We start from the raw sequence: 19,721 nt of genomic DNA on the forward strand, positions 1-19,721 counted from the left end.
CTGGGGAAATAATCTGGGGGAATCTAAGGATTAGGTAATGGGTAAATGGATTCGTTTTCACCCGTTTAGGTGTTTATTTTCAAAAGACTAAGGGGTTGGGTGTCAACAATATCAAATAACGTCAAGGCAAATTGATAATTTTGGGCCTAATACTAGATATATTTCTTAGGGGGGGTCAATGGTTGCAATTGAACCCACTGCCCTCACTTTAGATATATGAGGAAGGAAGAAAAGTAGAGAGATAAAGAAGAGAAACAATAAGTTTTGCCTTATCCATCTAAGGACTATTTTATTGAAAAGAAATTCCCCCCTTAGCCCCTTATATAAGTTTACGTTATCTTGTGTTTCCCTTGTTTATAGGAAAAAAATATCTGATTTCTTATTTAGTTTGTTAGTTACTTACCTTAAAGACACATTCGGCGATCTCGTGAGATCAGTCCTTAACAGTACGATCTCTTCTCTACCATATCCCAAGCATGAATGACCACACTGAGGAGGTGACCCGGAGTATGCTCACTAGATAATAATAATAATAATTGTGAAAGTTTTGATGGAAAGGAAGTGAGCAGAGAAAGGAAACATGTGTTTTTCTACTTTGTTTTTGTTATCCTTCTGGACGCTACTTTTATACAAGAAATGTGCCCCTTTTAGATAACAAAATTAGAGTATTTTACGTTATATTATGTTTTCCATGTTCCTTAGAACTAGGAAAATTTTAATAAATAGGATTTCTTATTTAATTTGTTAGTTAGTTAGATTGATCTTTAGCTTATTAGCTATTTATTCAGCAATTAATTCCACAAGCTCATCATCGCGATATGCAACAAAAATAATCTATCGAGCAATTAAATATAGATTGGATTATTTGAGGTGGGTTATAAATAGCAACATAATTACACAAACAATTTGACCAATTTGGAGCAATAATGAGATGTAAATCAATAAAGAAACTCTTAATCAATATGTCACATTAGATTTTGTACAATTTGAACGTAATTTAGGGTCTGTTTGGTACATTTCCCAAAAAAAAAGAAAACAGAAAATTAGTTTGAAAACCATTTCTGGACATTTCAGAGGGTTTCCCCCATTTGACTTATTTGATTTGTTTCACATTGAAATCATAGACCGGAAAACATGGACTTCCATTTCTTGGGTTTGTTTCAACATCCAAAAATTAAGAAATACAATGAGTTTTTCAATTAAATATTCAGTGACGGGACATTAAATAATACCCTTTACTTCCAACCGTCGTTTCAATGGTGCTTTAAGCAATATTAAATTCATTGATGGGGCATTTCTCACCTATTTCAGACTCATGAGCTCTGAAATAGGTTTTCTCCAAATTTTGACGTGGCACCCGATTTCATCCCCCTTTTCTTTAAATCACCCAGCGAAGCAAACGTTGGAATTGAAAATGTCTTGAAACCAAAATTCTATGTGGCTAAGGGGTCAGATTTCAAATCGCCTATTTCTCTCTTTATTTGCGCAAACAAACATCCCCTTAGCAGGACTATGGTCCAATAAAGGAACTCTTAATCATTTGACAAAAGGTCTAGCCTGGTCCAATATTCAACCAAAGGCATGATATTGAGCCCAAATGAATAGGAAGTCAGGAACCTCGAATGTGGGAACCCTACTTCTATGATAAATGATCCCTTGAAGGAACTTCAAAGAGTAGAAACAAGGTAGACTTATATATCTATTAGAGAGTACTCATATTTATAAATGTGGAATTTGATTCTGCATTGGTGTTGTACACTCCAAAAATCTCATCTAAAGGTAGAGTTGCTCCATGGAGAGATCAGTTCAAGTTAAGTCATGTAACTGTTAATGAATTTGGGACATAGAGCCATCTCTTTACGGTCTTTTCTATTCTTAGAGGTAAGGTTTTAAATGTCGGATGTCGGGTTCATGTCGGACGGCTGAAATCCATGTCGGATAGCGGTAATCGGGGATATATTAGGGGACATGGACTAAATATCGGATTGCCATATCAGGTGGTGCCCATATGTATAATATCATGTACTAAATGTAATCTAAGCATTCCTAAATTCAATATAAGCATACTTATAAATTCTAAAAGAGGCGCTAGCGATGGGTTGATTCTGACGTCGCAAGGAGGCAGTGCCGACGATGAGACGTCGCAGGGAGACGGTGCTGGGGCTCTTCTTATTCTTCTTCGTCTGCTCGGGATCATTCGGATGAGTCACCGACTATCCTCTTCCCTTTATCCCGATGACGGGATACCCTGTCGCTCTCAGGTTCGGTTGGGATTCGAATTTAAGGGCGCAACGGGAGATGGATGACGGGGGTCCGTGATGGAGGTGGGGGAAGGATGTCGTCATTCACGAAAGGAGTGATCGGTTCTCAAGTCCGCTGTAGCCCTAATATTTTTCTTTTCTTTCTATCGGGTTCCTAAGAAACCCTTAAACATGAGAACGGGTCAAACAGACTTGGGTTTTTATCACTAAACCCAAACCCGATAATAAAAAACAGATCTCAAAAAAAGGATCATATCGGTCGATTTTTCAAGGCTGAAAAATTTGCCTATATGCCCAATATGACCCCGAAAACCGACATACGAGTTGGAAACGCTCATGTCGTGTCGCTCAAGCCCTCAAATCGACATGTCGGCCGATATGTCGGACATGTCGGCGACATTCAAAACCTTGCTTAGAGGTTCTACGTACATGAGAATTACCGTGTGACCGTGGTTGTGGAAGTTTGGACTATTAAGAGTTGGATAGTGCACATCCAAATTTAGTTGATAAACCTATGATTCAAAAGAGTAAGCGTTCTATGTATATTTGTTATTTCAGGTATAGGATTCCAGTTCAAGGCCTCATGTTCATTATGATTTCCTTATAATAATAAATGTTACTAAATGTAGATTCAAGTCTAGAAGTCTATATCATACTTGGTATATACTATATATAATATATATATATATAGTTAAATATATATAGTATATATATATATATATATATATTTATTATATATATATATAGAGAGAGAGAGCAGTAGAAGGAGAGGACGAGAGAGAGAGTAAGACTTCTATCAACTTAATTATTGACCAAACTTCATAGCGCATATTTATTAACTATAAAAAAGCTTTATATCAATGCAAGGATCCTTAGTGGATATGAGTGGCTAAAAAGTTTGGTGGACAACTTTTTGTTTTCCACTTTAAGTTTAACACAAGTTTAAATATGATATATATATATATTATATAAGTATGATAGTATATAATAATATATAATATCGGAGGAACCTTGGGTATGAAGCGCAACTTTGGTGCTTGGTTAGGGTGGTTCATTTCATCCACTCTTCAAATAGGAACCATATATATATATTTATATATGTATACTATATATTATAGTATAGTATATATATATATATATATAATGGAAAAAGTGATGTAATGTGACCTTAATTCGCACCTAAGACGCGGCCTAAAATCGACGTCATTCTTCGGTGTCCGCTCCGTGACGTGATCTACACGTCTTAAACCCAAACACACCAATTTTGGGGTGGAACCCGTCGTGTTTGGACATTCGTTAAGCCGTGCAAAAGTTCTATTTATTTGAAACTGTTAAAATTGCGGCTGAGGTGGAGAAGGTTTAAAAAACACGACGGGCTTACCCCAAAATTGGTGCGTTTAGATTGAAGATCGTGTAGATCAAGTTCAACGGAGCGGGGATCGGAAAAAAATAATTAGGGAAGTGATGTGATTGTGGACCGGCGTCTTTAGGTGAGAATCTAAGTTTCAGCCTTAGAGATCGAACTTTCCCTAGTATTATGTAGTTATAGTATAGGGTAGGGGTATAGTGAATAGTAGTATATAGTATAGGTAGGGGGGGTAAATATTATATATAATATGGTATTGAAAGCACAAGCTTTTGTGCCTTGTAGTTCATTCTCATTCGTCATTCAAATAGGACCATTATATATAAGGTAATATATAGGTATGGTATGAATTATGGTGGTTATAAGTATTAGGGTATAGGTAGTATAGGTATATGATAGTATATATATATATATATGGTATGAAGCAACAACTTTTGTGCTTGGGTAGGTGGTTCATCTCATTCGCTCATTCAAATAGGGGAACCATATATATAGAGTGTATAGTAGGTATGATATATAGGTGATATATATGATAGTAGTAGTATAGTAAGCTCCTATGATGAGGATACTCATTAATCATATATATATAGAGAGAGAGAGAGATTAATGGGTATCCTTGTCATAGGAGGGGATTTCCTCCTTGACGCCTCTAAAATCACATAATTGAGCGACATTGTGGATGATCCGCTCCGTTGAACTTGATCTACATATTCTAAAACCCCAACACACCAAGTTTGGGGTGAATCCGTCGTCGTTTTGACCCTCCATCGAGTCATGTGAAAAGTTCTATTCATTCAAAACCGTTAAAAATTGATACGAGTGGATGAAGGGTCAAACAACGATGGGTTCACCCCAAACTTGGTGTGTTGGGGTTTTAGAATATGTAAATCAAGTTCAACGGAGCGGATCATCCATAATGTCGCTCAATTATGTGATTTTAGAGGCGCCAAGGAGGAAATCCCCTCTTATGACAAGGATACCCATTAATCTCATATGAGATTAATGGGTATCCTTGTCATAGGAGGGGATTTCCTCCTTGACGCCTCTAAAATCACATGATTGAGCGACATTATGGATGATCCGTTCCGTTGAACTTGATCTACATATTCTAAAACCCCAACACACCAAGTTTGGGGTGAACCCGTCGTCGTTTGACCCTCCATCGAGCCATGTGAAAAGCTCTATTCATTCAAAACCGTTAAAATTGATAATATATATATATATATATATATATATATATATATATATATATATATATATGTGTGTGTGCGTGCGCGTGCGTGCGTGTCCGTATATATATATATTCTATGTTCATTTTCTTTCCCGTCAAAACTTTCTACATTATTATAATTATTTTGCGATCTTACCCCCTATGTGGTCGTGCACGCCTGAGATCTGGTATAGAAGGGACCATACTGCTGAGGAGCATCTAGCCTTGTTTGATTGCTCGAGATCAGTGGATATCTCTTTAAGAAAGTCGTTCTCACATTTTCGCTGAGTCCTACAAAAGTTTTTCTTTAATTTTTTATTCAATAGAATTGCAATAATTCGTGAATTCTAGTCCTACATCTCTCTCAAGGATCAAGTCACTTTCTCAACATGATATATTATGTTATCATAGCCAAAATCCTAGCTCTGTTTCCCAACGAATAAGCACTCTCCATTGAACTCTGGACCTCTTCTTCGAATGCTTGCTAATTTCTATGCTTCACAGCCTTGATCTACCTTTAAATTGAGAATTTATTGTCACCCTTGTGACATAGTATTCTAATAATAATGTATAATCTCTACTGGTTTATATTATGGAAAGGGGATATTATTCGCCAAAGAGCAAGCAAATCCCTTTTGTATGTGAAAGATACTCTTCACTAGATCCCTGGACGAGGTTTGGTTACACCATTGTATATGCCATAAATATGTAAACCTATATTAACCAGAGGAAATATGTCCCAAACCTAACCTGATTCAAGTTGAACACGTCTTTTAACTATGAAAACCTTAACATCTTTTGGTTGTCAGATTTCCAAGTTGTCTGAGGTGTTGATCCTTTCTTATTTGAGAGTATGAGAGCAGTTAGTATTGTAGAGAAATTAGAGAACTTTATATAGTTCCACATTGGAAGATCATATAACTGTATTTTTTTTCTTTTTTTTTTCCGTATCAATAAAATCTAACTACATATCTGTAGGATCAAGTCACCTTTGTCAGCATAGCATGATATGTTATGTTTCCACATCCAAGATCCTAAACCCAACTCAGGTCCCTCTTTTAGATTGCTGGCTATTTCTATGCTTTATAGCCTTGATCGGACTTTAGATTGAGAATTTATCGAAACATTTCTAATTTAGTCTTCAAATTATTGTGTTTGAGATTTATTATTTTGTATGGTGGGCCGGCAAGTGTGATATATTCACCAAGGAGAAATCAAATCCCTCGTGTATGCGAGAAGTTCTTTTTGCTTGATAACATATGAGTTTCAGATAACTATCATATACGTCATACATATATGAACCAATGACAATTCATCTCAAAATTAACCATAATTGAGTTGGAACTCATCATTAATTTTGTAAAACTTAAGCAAATATGGAGCATGGCATTTTTAATCGGCACATGTTTTATTTGTATGAGATATACTTTAAGTGATTGTTTAGCCACATGTAGCTCGGTTTTTTCTATTTGATCTTAGTTCTTATTCTTTGCCTCTCATGTTTTGTTATTTTCAGGAAGATAAATGGATTTATGGGCTAATCTTAATAGAGATCTCTTACAGCTAATTGCTGAAAAGATAACTCGTCACACAGATGTTCTTCGCTTTGGTGCCACATGTAAACAATGGCGTTCTATTGTTACAAACAGCCTTCACTTTCTTCCTCCAAAACTCCCCATATCCTTATGTCTCCCAATTCAAAAACCCCTTCCATTGCTAATGCAGTGTCCTATTGAGGATAAATTGGGAAGCATCAATTTCCTTTCAGTTTCTGATATGAAAAGTTATGGTAAATTCCTTGTGCCAGAACTAAATAACAAGGTGATTGCTGGATCCTCTAATGGTTGGTTGCTCACAGTTGAGCTGAATAGTCAAGAAATTAAGCTCTTAAATCCTTTAACAAGGAATCAAATTCCCCTTCCATCCCTATCCACGCTTGAAAACCCTGAAGGTGAAGATTTTGGATTCATACTGAAAGCCATAATATCGTCCAATGCAAACAAGAGAAACTTGGGTGATGACTGCATTGTTATGGCAATCATCTCAGAATTGTCGATCCTATCTTTCTGTAGGCCAGGAGATGACAAGTGGACTTATGTGAATCAATATACGTTCAATCTCTATGATGTCATACCATACAAGGGTCAGTTCTATGCTATTAATGAAACTGGGACGACAGTTGCTTATGATGTCTCAAATGATGATGTTAAAATGAAACTCATTGCAAAGGGAGATTACAGTCCTAGGAGGAGATATTTAGTCGAATCAACATCAGGAGAGTTGCTTCATGTTGAAAGAGTTTTAGATGAACAGACTGAAACTTTTACTACGAACTTTATTGTATACAAGCTTGAATCTAGAGAAGGATTACTTGAATGTGAGCTCTGTTGGGTTGAGTCGGAGAGCTTAGGAGATCAAGCATTGTTCTTGGGACTCAATTGCTCGCTTTCATTGCCCGCACAATCTTTTCGAGGATGCAAAAGCAATTGCATTTACTTTACGGATGATATTGAGTATTTAGATTCTTCGTACGACATGGGTGTGTATGATTTAGAAGATAGAAAGATTCAAATGTTCGGGGACATGGACAAGTGTTTCTCTTTTCCACCGATTTGGATTTCTCCAAATCCTTGGTAGGGGCTCAATAATTCATTTTTGTATTACAGAACGTCTTTCCTTCGCTTGATTGATATTGCTTGATGTTTTCTGTCTCTGTTGAATAATATTAGCTGGAAAAAGTGTGAAATAATTCAGTGTGAATCTCCAAGTTTGTTTTTGTTTTTAAGTATATTGTTAATATTTGGAGGGTACTAGCACACGAGAAGTGTCATATTGAACAATTGTTTCGTATACATTCTCTTAAGTACTTTATATCATGACAGAGATTACATGCAAAGGCCACTATTTTAAATTACTGGATATGGATTTTATGCAAATAATAATAACATTAATAAATTATGATGCCATTTGTTGAACATTACCCTTTTTGAGCAGATGTAGAAGAGCAGACTCAGTTGTAAAATGCTGAGAATTATTTGGAGGCATGAGTAACGTTTTATGTTAGGTTAACAGCTTCTCGTTCTTACAGTACTGAGAAACGAGGAGGCGAAAATGCCCGGAAGGATGAAAGCAATTAATTCTCTTTCAAAAAACTCTGAGCAGAAGGGAAACATATATGCTTAGAAATTAGGATTTTTGACGTGAAATCGATAAATTTAAGAAAAATATTTTGGGTTTTATCAATATTGGTCCCTTACATCTTTCATATTCTTCCAAAATATTGAAATTGCTATTTGGTCTGCCATTTCGTAGGTTTCTTTGAAATTAACCCATCACATCATTGAAATTGCTATAAGATACCTCTATTCTCATAAAAATTAATCTTTCTAACTGTTATTCCTACTCTTAGTTAGAAAAGAGTGTAGTAATCAATATTTAGCTTGGATCACATGTGGACAAGGATTGAGCACTTTTCTAGCCAAAGAATCTTTTTGAGTACAAAGGAAAAAAATATTCCGTTTAAAATTAGGATTTTTTTGGTCTTATTGTCACCGTTCTATGTTAAAAAATACCGTATCATCGTCGGAATGAACAAAATGTATTAATTTTCTACTTTTGCCAAATAAAAAGTAATAGGTAAATTGCTTGTTTTTTGAGTTTTAATAGTTATCGTCAAGATAGTACTTTTTAAAATTAATAGGGTCTAGCCAAGTTGGTAAGCTGCATTTGAGTAGTACTCTAATGTCTCATGTTCCATTCTCCTAAAGATCTCCTAAAGAGCCCCCATATGAATTTAATTTTCTAAATTTTTTTAGAAATATATAGCCTTAATTATGGATATTTATAAAAATATCTTTTAAATCTTAATATTTGCAAAACTATACCTCAAATCATCAACTTTGTGAAAATGCCCCAAAAATCAACAAATCAACTTGGTTCTGAAAAATTAACTATTTTGTTATTACATTACAATTATAAATTAGTTTATCAAAGTTAATGATTAATTGATGCGAGGGTAATTATTTACAAAATTGATGATTTGAGGGTATATTTGCAAACACCAAGATGTAGAGGGTGTTTTTGTAAATAACTATACGTAAGGGGCATATATGCAAATAACCAAAAGTAAGGGGGCCGAGCTCTGATTCCTGTTCACTATAAGTTGACCGGAATCTTTCCCAAAACACGAAAGGCGAGCTCCACCCGATTGCACTTCAAAAGAATTAAGCTCATTCATGGCCTCATATGCTTCTGCTGCTTCTCTCACTTGCTCTCTCTCCCCTCCTCTCTTTAAAACCAAGATCTTTTTGTTCAACTCTCTTCCATTGAGAAGACCCAGATCCCAAATTGTTTCTCTGAGTGTTGGGTTTGATGATTTCCTTGACCTTACTCACAACAAGGTATTAATGAAATGAAATTAAATAAAAAAAAAACCTCAATTTTGGGTTTTAATGGAGAAAAAGTGAAGAATTTGACTTTTTTTTTTCCTCTATAGGTTTTAGCCGCAGCTGCAGTATCAGCTACAATTGGTCAGCTCTCAAAATTTTTTACATCTGCTATTAGAGGAGACGGGTTCAATCTCAAGTCATTCGTTCAGTCTGGGGGGATGCCCTCTACTCACTCCTCTGTATGATTTTTTTAGTGGGTCATTAACATTTTCCCTATTTCTTGTGATTCTAGGGTTCTTATGAATTAAAAATTGTATTTTGTTGTTTACTTTTGAGGTTTGCAGAGTGTTACGGCTGCTGCAACTTCCCTTGGTCTAGAAAGGTATATCGTTGTCTACTTTTGAGGTTTGCAGAGTGTTACGGCTGCTGCAACTTCCCTTGGTCTAGAAAGGTATATCGTTGTCCCTTTTCGTTGCGTTATTTGTTAGCTAATGTGAATCAGATTAATGTGGCGAGGGTTGTTTTTGGTATGCAGGGGTTTCTCAGATCCAATTTTTGGCATGTCTGTTGTTTTTGCTGTTCTTGTTATGTATGATGCACAGGTATGTTCGCCGAGATCAGATATTGGAGAACGTCTCTTTTGGTAACGTTGTCACAAACTTGTTCTGTTTTTCAATCTCTATTTTGCTCCTGTGTGATGTTCCTGTGTTGATAGAAAAATACGTAGAGAAGAGGCGATATCTCATGGGTAGTCATTGATTCTTGTAGATGCTTATTGCCATTTTTCTGGGTTTTACATGCTTTCTTTGAACTAGTTTTTGCGAGAATCATCGTGTCTGTCATGACTAAGGCATTGTTGTGGCTTGAAATTGGTGCGATTAAGACATGCAGTTCTACCTCACAACTTAAGGAAGCCCATTATTGCACCTTGTATGGTACTTTAGAATTTATTTTTAACCGGCAAGTTCCATAGTAAAAGGGAGTGCAATTATGTGTTTGTGTAGGTCAATTTGCATACTAAACTCAACCAAAATTTATGCAATTCTTGATTTTGAAGCTCATAGCGGCTTCTTATGGTATTTTGTATTAGAGAACAGCTATTATGCTTTCCTTATTTTTCTTCTCTAGTATCAGATGCTTTTGTATATTGTATTTCAGCATTTGATTTGGGTCAATGATAACCCTAAATTCAGATCTGCACAAATGAGGAATCCCGAGTGATCTCCTAAACAAGGAATACCATCTTACCCTGTTTTCTGATGGCAAAGAGACTAACGTAGGCATTGGAGAGGCGATGCTATGCAATAACACCTGACGACCTCCCTTTTTGTCTGTGTTTGTGCAGATCTGACGAAGCCCCATTTATTGCCTAGTCTTTCCAAATCAAAGTAATCTTATTTGTGTATGTCTGATGAAACCCGATTAGTTAGTGTGTCATCAATTATTTATATGGGGGCAGGATTCCATGTTTCCAAAATGATGGCAGCCTTGACATCCCTGTAGATTGTCTTAGCTGTACTTGCGTGTAGGTACTCCCTTGTAAATTATTCATCGCAGACTAGTTTAGTACTCATTTACAGGAAATAATTTATTAGATCAATAACCTTATTTATTTACTAAGGAAAACCATTTTTCATAATGTCCTTTATTACAATGCCTTAATGCCACTGATTAAAGTGTTCCGCAAAAGTAACGTACTTGCTTAGTGTGGAAGCTACTTTGCCTTTTAGCTATGAATATGTACACGGAATTGTTCCATTAGAGAGAGTTACTTTTGAGAAAAAATATTTTATCGGTTCATTCTCATTAGAAGCAAGTAGTTTGTATTTTTAATTTCTAGTTTGTTTTTAAATATCATAATGTTATTAGTATTATAATAGTTCAATCATTAACTAAGGTTGATTATTTCTTAATCTCTAACACTCTATTTATCAGAATTTATAAATGTTAGATTTGTTTTTAGGTTGTTATTAAACATAATTATATCTAGGAGTGTTAGGACATGCTATAACATTTGTAATATATGATGAAACCGACAATTAGTACAACTTGGTGCAAGTGTTAAGTAATTGCAATTAACATTCTGGTAGTTCTTTCAATATATACAATATTTTATATCTGCAAATACTAATTTTCCATTATAAACAAGATTTGTCAGATATGAAATAGATTATAAATTTATAGGCATAATGGGGAATGTAAGTTTGTAACTAGTTAATTTGGTCTATTATAATTTATTTTGTTTTTTTCAATACAACAAACATTACCATATTCTTCTGAACGCATTATAGATTTCATATCTCTTTAATATATGCTAATATTAATATATTTGATCTTATTTAATTAAGATTGTGAATATAATAGACTATTCTAAATAGATGGCAATTTTCATACTAGTATACATAAGAGTAGTATTTATCAATTTATTACTAAACAGCCAGTAGAAACATGTTTGAGGGATGACAAAAGCTTCAACTTGGTAAAGTAAGAATATTTATATATTTATTTTAAAAAATTAAATGACAAATACATTTAAAAAGATTGTTTGTTTGCTAGTTGATATAAAGCATTTACATCAAACTAATAAAAGAATTGATAGACAGCTTCTCATGCTATATTAATATTGAGACTTGATTATGACAGAAAAAAAAAACTTGATTACTGGATTTTTCATGAATTTGGGGTAAATTTGCGGAACAATAGTATTGAATATCGATAAAGTGGTTCAAGGTTCTAATCTTTCTCTTATGATTGCATCCTTGTGTAATCCTAATAGAATGCTAGAAACTCAAGTCACTCTACCAAAACTATTGTTTTCCCAGGATTTGCTCCGAGAGTTCATGAAAAGATCCAGCAACTAACTTATTTTTATTTGTCATGGACAAATCCACAATCAATATAACATTATTAAACAGTTTTACTAACTATTTGTTTGTCAGTCGCATGCTAAATATTTTGTTTTAACCATCAAATAAACAACACATATATAAATTTTAAATGTATTTGTCAGTTTCCTTTAAAAAAGTTGAAATTATTTACTTTTGCCAAGTTTATATAGTTTTCGGCGGTCAAGCATGATGCTTTTCCTGAATGTTTTGTCAGAGAAGAAATCATGTATAGTAATATGTTGTCTTAGTTTCGAAAGTCTATTGCCTCAGATAATTAGATAGGATGAAATATATGCATAGTAACATATTGATTAGTGATGACTTGAAATCCACAGCAATTCAAAAAATGGTATGATTTAGTGCACTGGAAAGTAACAAAACAAATTATATATAGCAAAATTATCTCATTTCGAGATTCACATTCACCTACTATGGTTGTTTATTTATAATCTTTTTCATATTCCACGCCTCTTTTCTAATGTAAAAATATTGTTAACTAAGGATTTATAATCATTGTATACATTGAAATCTATCAGGAGCCAGGAGTTGATTATTGCAATCAAGTATTCTTACTCTAGGAGATATATTAATTATTCATTTGATTGCATATTAAGATTGCATATCATTCTTACATGCAACTATTCTCCAACAACAATCTGAAAATAAAATGTTCCTGAATTCCATGAAATTGATATAAATTGGTAAACATTAAATAATAGTCAACCAAAATTTGTGACTAATATAACATAATGCTGATTATTATTGTCGTAATTAAGGTTGCAATGTTAAAACAACTTAGTAGAAATTAAATGATAAAATAATGGATTTGATGAGTATTGACTAATAAATAGTTTTTTCATAAGCAACCCTGACGAAATATGTTACGGCATACCTGTTCATGACTAAAGATAGCATGGTCTATAGGCTTTGGAGATATGTTAGTGCCACTCAACGCCTCTAATCAGTTGTCTAAAGAACACGGGACTAGTGAGCTTTTCTTCATAAATAAATTAGGTTATCCATTTAATAAATTGTTTAAACTAAGCTTCCATTAAACCGATGCATGAGGAATACTGTACTAGGAACAATTCACGATCTGTTGTAACTGCGGAAGAAGTACGATCTAAGGTAATCCACAGTGACCTCAGGGATTCCGCAATTTGGAGCACGACTCTTATGAGGCTGTTGTTAGCAATTTTTGGTTGGCGAAATTTCCAGATCACAAGTTTTATCCTGCCGGTAAATGTCAACGCGGAAATTCTGGCCACGTCAGCTGGAGTGTCTTTGATGGTCGTCTATCAGTTTAGGATGATTTGCTCTGTCTTGAACCCATTTAACATTGGGAGGGAAGATGTTTTGCCCTTTTTTAGCCGAACAATGCTCTCTCAAACCATGTGTCGTGTTGACAGCGCAGAGAGAGTCGAACCATGTGACCTGTTGCACTGCACACTAACTTGGGCAGTACCCAAGTAGCAGACAAGTTGCAATCTTAAGCCATGCACTGCACACTGCTCGAGCCCTGTGCACTTCTCTGCACTGATAGGGAGCTGCTTTAACTGGTTCAGTTGGTCAAACTATGTTCTCAATCCACACATTGTATTCTCTTGGTAACCCACACTTCTTACCAAATGGAGCTGCCTCTTTTCTGTCATCAGACTTTCTACCTTACACCATTGGGTAATGGTGTTTTGATCAATAGCAATTAAGTACAGTTTTATATTGGTCTCATGAGTTCATCCGGGAGTATGTTATTTGTTATTATATCTTTACCCCTTGAGTGGGATACGCAAGTGGTTGCAGTAACCCCATTTGCCATTGCTATTTGGTCACTGTTTTGCTAGCCATCATGATGCCTGTTTTGACTGAGATCCCTTTTTCACGTTTTGCAGCCTCCATCTGTTATCATTCCAGGTACTCCACATCATGAATCTGTTTCCTTTGACGTTCTACCTATGTATTTAGCTGTATGCTCCAGATGGCCCGTGCAACAACATTATTTATATTAAAAGTTGCAAGCCCCTGTTTGTTCTTCGTTTCTGCCATACGTTGCTCTCCAGTAGTTACCTCTCTGGTGAGTTCCTTCTCTGTGTTTGCCTATTGCCATCAGGCATCAAGCATCTCAACTATTTAGAGACCTAATTTTAAGGATTTGGCCGCACTACAAGTTGAATCAATTGAAAACTTGAGGACACAGAAAAGAGAAAATGAAAGAAGGAAAACTGAAAGAAGTGCAATGAAGAAATAATTCAGTTAAGTAAGCTAAACGGTTCGAATCATAGTTTAGAACTTCGCCATATATACCAATTTACATGTAGAAAACCATGATCAATTTGCCAACAGTTAATTTAGCCTTTTAGATAAATTGCATTCCTTTTCATGACAGATTCTTTGATATAGTTTCATCCATTATAGCCTGATCCTGATTTCTTGGGTTGCTTCATCTATCTGGAAGTTACTCATTTTCTCAGTGACTTTTTCCTATATGCTTCTGTTTCATGTCTCACCGCACTTTGCTTCTCATCCCAGAATTTGGTGTTCACTAACCAAGGCTGAATTATTTTAAGGTTTGATATCGATTTCATGTTTGTTGACAAGCTAAGATGAATTATCTGATGTCTGCATGAAGGATAGTCAGCTGTATATGGCTGGGTAATAACATTTTTTTGTAGAAGAAGGGTTTTGGCTATAAGAGGAATACTATATCAAGTAAAATTTTACATTTGGCAGGTACAAGCCCTTGAGCTTGTTCTTCCACATAAATGGAAAATATGTTGAAGTTTGTTCTTTGAAAAATTATCTTAAACAATTGAAGTTTTTCATTACTTGCCTTTTGCAGTAATTTTGATTATATTTTCTCATATTCCTTATATTTTCTCATTGTCTTCATAGATCTGCTCGATATTAAACATCTTCAATTCTTAGGTCTTATGCTATTGTTTATTTATTAGGGTGTTCGGAGAGAGGTAGGAATCCACGCGAAACTTCTGAACAAGATGCTAGAGGCTCAAGAGAAGGAGACTCTTTGTTTGAAAGAAGAAGCATTTGGTGATCCAAGCCCCAAAAAATCCTCCGTAAATTCTAAAGAAAACACTCCCGTCCTCTCTTATTCCGAGAAAAGGGATTCGTGTTCATCACAGTCAGAATCGTACTTGGTTTATGGTTCGAGGACAACATCCAGCAAGTTGGGAGATATATCAAGCTCTAAAATTGGTAGTAGAACGTTGAAAAAGGTGAGCAATTACTACAAGCCATTGAATGAATCAGTGGGTCATACGGAGGTTCAGGTTCTGGTTGGTGCAGTTCTGGGTTTCATTGTAAGTTTAGCCATTGATACAATTCTGTAATTTTATATGCAGTTTATACGCGATATATGTATAGCTTATCCCAAAAATTTAGGGTAGATGCTTTGTTGTTGTAATCTATTTGTATACATTTATTTATATTCAACATAAATACATTCAGCGTTCACAAAGTAATAGAATAGATTATACTAGTGTTATACCCATGCGATGTTGCGGGGATTTTTATTTTCATGTTATATTATAAAACAAAATCTAAAAAATAACTATTACTATCCAGAAAACTTGCAACAGTTGCTTTTTGCTGTGATTTTCTTTCACTAAATATGTTTTATTTAATTTTGTTAAACATATTATTATATACATAATAAGAACAACTTAAAAAGAACAAAAAGTTATCCAGATAACTTGCATTTAAAAAGTCCTAGAAAAATAGCTCCGTTCAACAATAATGATACAAAATACCCTAGAAATAACATCATTCAACAAATATCCCAACTACAATTAGTAAAGGATACACTTGTAAAAGAGCATAAATAAATCTGTGTCATGATTTCTCTACCAACCATATTTTTTCGTATATAAATAAATTAACAAATTATATTACAAAAAAACAAACAATAGATGCAGTCCCAGTTTTTTTCACTATCATCATACTTGCATCTCACAAATGCAAAATCCCCGACTCTTCCGTCCTTTTCTCAATGCATCATCAACATAAAAGTAATAAAAACCAATTAAATCTTTTTATCTGAAAAGAAAAGCAGCCATCCTTCTTGTTGTGCCTTCATAGGCAAAAGCAGCCATCTTTGAGAACAATCAATAAGCACTCATTTCAACAAATAAATATAATACAATTTTCACATAAGATATATCGCCACTTAGTCTCCCTATGATTACAAAATTAAAGTTAAGGAATATGAAATTATTATACCTAAACGGAAACCAAAGAAAATCTCTGTAGGAGATAAAATAAAAAGAAAAAGATCATAATTAAAAGTTAGAATGAAAAGAAGAAAAGGCTTGTACAATGGTACAAGAGGAAGGCTAAATCCCCCCACCCCACCCCACCCCAACCACCCACCCTGACCTTGGCAGCTCAAGGGAAGTTGCAATTAGATGTGAAAATGGGAATTATAAGAAGGTATTGTAAGAAGGGGATAAAAAATTAGCTTGATTTAGAAAAAAAGTGGAATTTTGAAGGATGGAATGAAAGCAAAATGTGGTAAGTCAATGAAAACATAGGAATGGAATGTGAAGAGGGATAACAAATCAATTAATGAGGTAGGGAGAGAGATTATGGTCATGGTTAATATATGGAGAGCTTTGCTACAGGGATCCAAAATATGAGACCAATAAGGGGGACAAGTGAGGTGTCCCCCTCCTATTGGATAATGAGTTGGTCATCATTAATGATGGCCAACTCATTATCCAATAAGAGGGAGACACCTCACTTGTCACCCCTATTGGTCCCATATTTTGGGTCCTTGAGGAATTTTTCATATATGGAAGGTTAGGATCCAATTGTTTAAAATTATACCACGTAGGAAGGTTAAGAGTCAATTGTTTAAAATTATACCACGTAGGAAGGTTAAGAGTCAATTGTCTAAAATTATGCCACGTGTCATCTAGGGGTTTTGTTCTAGTATATAGATAGTTGCAATTTGTTTACGTAAGGGTCATCTTGATGAGAACATAGTTACTATAGACAGTTTGATTCTAGGGAAAATTGTGTCGAGGCCGCAAAAGTAGGGACTCAATATGATCATGCCCCTTGTATTTTGGCTCATATGATTCAGCTCTAAAAAGTATCATTTAATATTTCAAGGTCCCTCCACGTCAGCAGTACAAAAAATAGATTATAGTTTGGAAAAAACCCGAAATTACCCCTCCACTTATTTTCCCCAGACGCTTGGTCCCTAAAAACATGGAAAGTCATGTCCATTAATGCGATCTAATGAAAAAATATAGGGAAATTTTCCGCCTTTTTTTAAACTCTATCATGAGCAATAACTCATGTTAGTTCTAACTTATTTTATATTAGTTCTAACTTATTTCATGTTAGTTCTAATTCATGTTAAAGCTAACTTTAAGTAGAACTAACATAAATACTTTAGGGTACTTGGTCTAGTGGTAAAACTTGAGAATTTGGAGAGGTGGTCAGGAGTTCTAACCCTTGCAGCTACAAATATATATTTGAAGGTCTTTGATTGGGCATTGGATCTTGGGCTCTTATGTTAGTTCTAACTCACTGCACGTTAGTTCTAAGCTCTTATGTTAGTTCTAACCCACGACATGTTAGTTCTAACTCACCTCACGTTAGTTCTAGTTTTACTTCATGTTAGTTCTAAGTTCTTATGTTAGTTCTAACCCACGACATGTTAGTTCTAACTCACCGCACATTAGTTCTAGTTCTAATTAATGTTAGTTCTAGGCTCTTATGTTAGTTCTAATCCACAACATGTTAGTTCTAAGCTCTTGGGCTCTTATGTTAGTTCTAACCCATGACATGTTAGTTCTAACCCACGGCATGTTAGTTCTAACTCACCGCTTGTTAGTTCTAGTTCTAATTCATGTTAGTTCTACGCTCTTGGGCTCTTATGTTAGTTCTAACCCACGACATGGTAGAACTAACATGATATCCATTACAACTAACACGAAATCCACTAGAACTAACACATATATTAAAACTAACATGATATCCATTAGAACTAACACGAAAATAATTTCTTCTTTTTTAAAGATAATAATATTATACATAGCATAAATTTTGACCGAGGAATTTACGCACCTAGGAATAATTGTTAGAACCAACGTCAATTTAACACCTCCTAAATTTTCCACATTTTCCATCCAAACATCTCCCATAATTTTTACATACAGACCAATAAACTAAAACCAAAAACATCCAAAACCCCCAAACCCCCAACTACTATCAGCCCTTGCTGTTCTTCTTTTTCAGTCTCGCCATTCTACTGCTTGCCTTTGTATTTCTATAAGGGTTTGAGTGGATTTCTCTGTGCTGCCAACCCCAGATGAACCATATTTGTCCTTCAGCTCACCGTGATGAACGACTTCGTAGTCGTTAACGGATTCTGCTTCCCTGAACGATATTTTTCCGACGAAAAACCTAGCACTGTTGAAATCCGACGAGAAAATTTAAAATTCGAGAGTTTCGGTGGCTCCTAAGTGGTGGAAGAGAGAGAGAGAGAGAGAGAGAGAGAGAGAGAGAGAGAGAGAGAGAGAGAGTACTTGAATAGGGAGGGGGCATAGTAACCGAGTTCAGTCCCATCTAAATGGTAAGTTCGTAACTTCCACTAGGCTTTTTTTGAAAACCAATACTTTGGGGTCTCGTCACAAATATTATGTGTATTTGGGGCTTATCCACATGGGGCAGAATACAAGGGGCCTCGTCACATGAAGTTTCCGCTTTTGGGGCCTGGACACATTTTTTCCTTGATTCTAAAGTGATTTCATAAATCATAAATCAAATAGATTATATGCAATTGACAATTAACGCTACATATTACTTTTCAGATTCAAATTCAATAAATTAAAAACAACAACAACAACATTAATTGATCAATAAATTAAAAACAACAACAACAACAATATTAATTGATGCTACGTACGTATCAAGTATGAGAATATGATGCATGTAAATGCATCACGAGATGCAGTATGAGAAATAATTTCATGTCAACGGCATCACGAGATGCATTAGAGAAATAGTTTCATGTCAACTAATAGAAAGTGGGGGTAAGTATCACGACAAGCCCCTTGAACTTTGGGAGGATTTGCACGAACCTTCTTGAACTTTTCTAAATGTTGAGGTTAAGTGATCACACAGTTGATTGTATCCGTGTTTGGATGAGGGTGAAATTGATGAGGGGCCGCTTCATTTCCTGACTTTATATATGATTCTGAGTGGTTGAAAAGTCTGCACAAGTAGAAACACATGAGAGGACGGGGATTGGTTCTCCCGTGGTTCCTCCTACGATCAAGTCAGCTGGTGAGCTTGAGTGGGGAAAGTGAAGAAATGTGAGAGTTCTTGTGTATATGTGTGCAGTAATTTGCAGATTAGAGAGTTTGGATCAGAATCCAATCTCTCCTATGTTAGAATAGTACATCTATTTATACTGATAGTATAAGAGTAGATTGGTCACTTTGGGATAGTTTGATATATAGGCAAGATGCCCGAGTTTTCCGACTACGTGTAGAATAAAATGTTGGCTGTAAGTTGTCTAATAGTCTTGGTTTAAGTATTTCTTTACAGGTTGACTGAATGAAATTAATATGCCTCATCGAT

The 19,721-nt window shown here is 35.1% G+C and overlaps 2 protein-coding genes across 3 annotated transcripts; both read left to right on the forward strand.

Moving 5' to 3' along the window:
• LOC109845539 (F-box protein SKIP23-like) lies at nucleotides 6,321-7,607 on the forward strand. The gene has a single exon (XM_020414799.1). The coding sequence runs from the start codon at nucleotides 6,362-6,364 to the stop codon at nucleotides 7,472-7,474; it is 1,113 nt and encodes a 370-aa protein (XP_020270388.1). The 5' UTR covers nucleotides 6,321-6,361; the 3' UTR covers nucleotides 7,475-7,607.
• LOC109845225 lies at nucleotides 9,015-15,581 on the forward strand. Of its 2 annotated transcripts, none has more exons than XM_020414447.1 (5): nucleotides 9,015-9,237; nucleotides 9,333-9,464; nucleotides 9,570-9,607; nucleotides 9,761-9,827; nucleotides 15,062-15,581. In XM_020414447.1, the coding sequence occupies exons 1-5, from the start codon at nucleotides 9,073-9,075 to the stop codon at nucleotides 15,455-15,457; spliced, it is 798 nt and encodes a 265-aa protein (XP_020270036.1). In that variant the 5' UTR covers nucleotides 9,015-9,072; the 3' UTR covers nucleotides 15,458-15,581. The 2 variants fall into 2 exon arrangements, with proteins under 2 accessions (XP_020270036.1, XP_020270037.1); XM_020414448.1 differs by lacking the exon at nucleotides 9,570-9,607 and adding an exon at nucleotides 9,639-9,676.

Source organism: Asparagus officinalis, chromosome 6, assembly GCF_001876935.1.
Source record: "Asparagus officinalis chromosome 6, Aspof.V1, whole genome shotgun sequence".
NCBI lineage: Eukaryota > Viridiplantae > Streptophyta > Magnoliopsida > Asparagales > Asparagaceae > Asparagus > Asparagus officinalis.

What these genes read in the sequence shown, in the direction of transcription:
- LOC109845539 (XM_020414799.1), top strand. Translation starts at nt 6,362, where the DNA reads ATGGATTTATGGGCTAATCTTAATAGAGATCTCTTACAGCTAATTGCT.
- LOC109845225 (XM_020414447.1), top strand. Translation starts at nt 9,073, where the DNA reads ATGGCCTCATATGCTTCTGCTGCTTCTCTCACTTGCTCTCTCTCCCCT. An exon ending in TTGACCTTACTCACAACAAG is followed by an intron (nt 9,238 to 9,332) that starts GTATTAATGAAA and finishes TTTCCTCTATAG; the next exon opens with GTTTTAGCCGCAGCTGCAGT. An exon ending in ACTTCCCTTGGTCTAGAAAG is followed by an intron (nt 9,608 to 9,760) that starts GTATATCGTTGT and finishes TTTGGTATGCAG; the next exon opens with GGGTTTCTCAGATCCAATTT.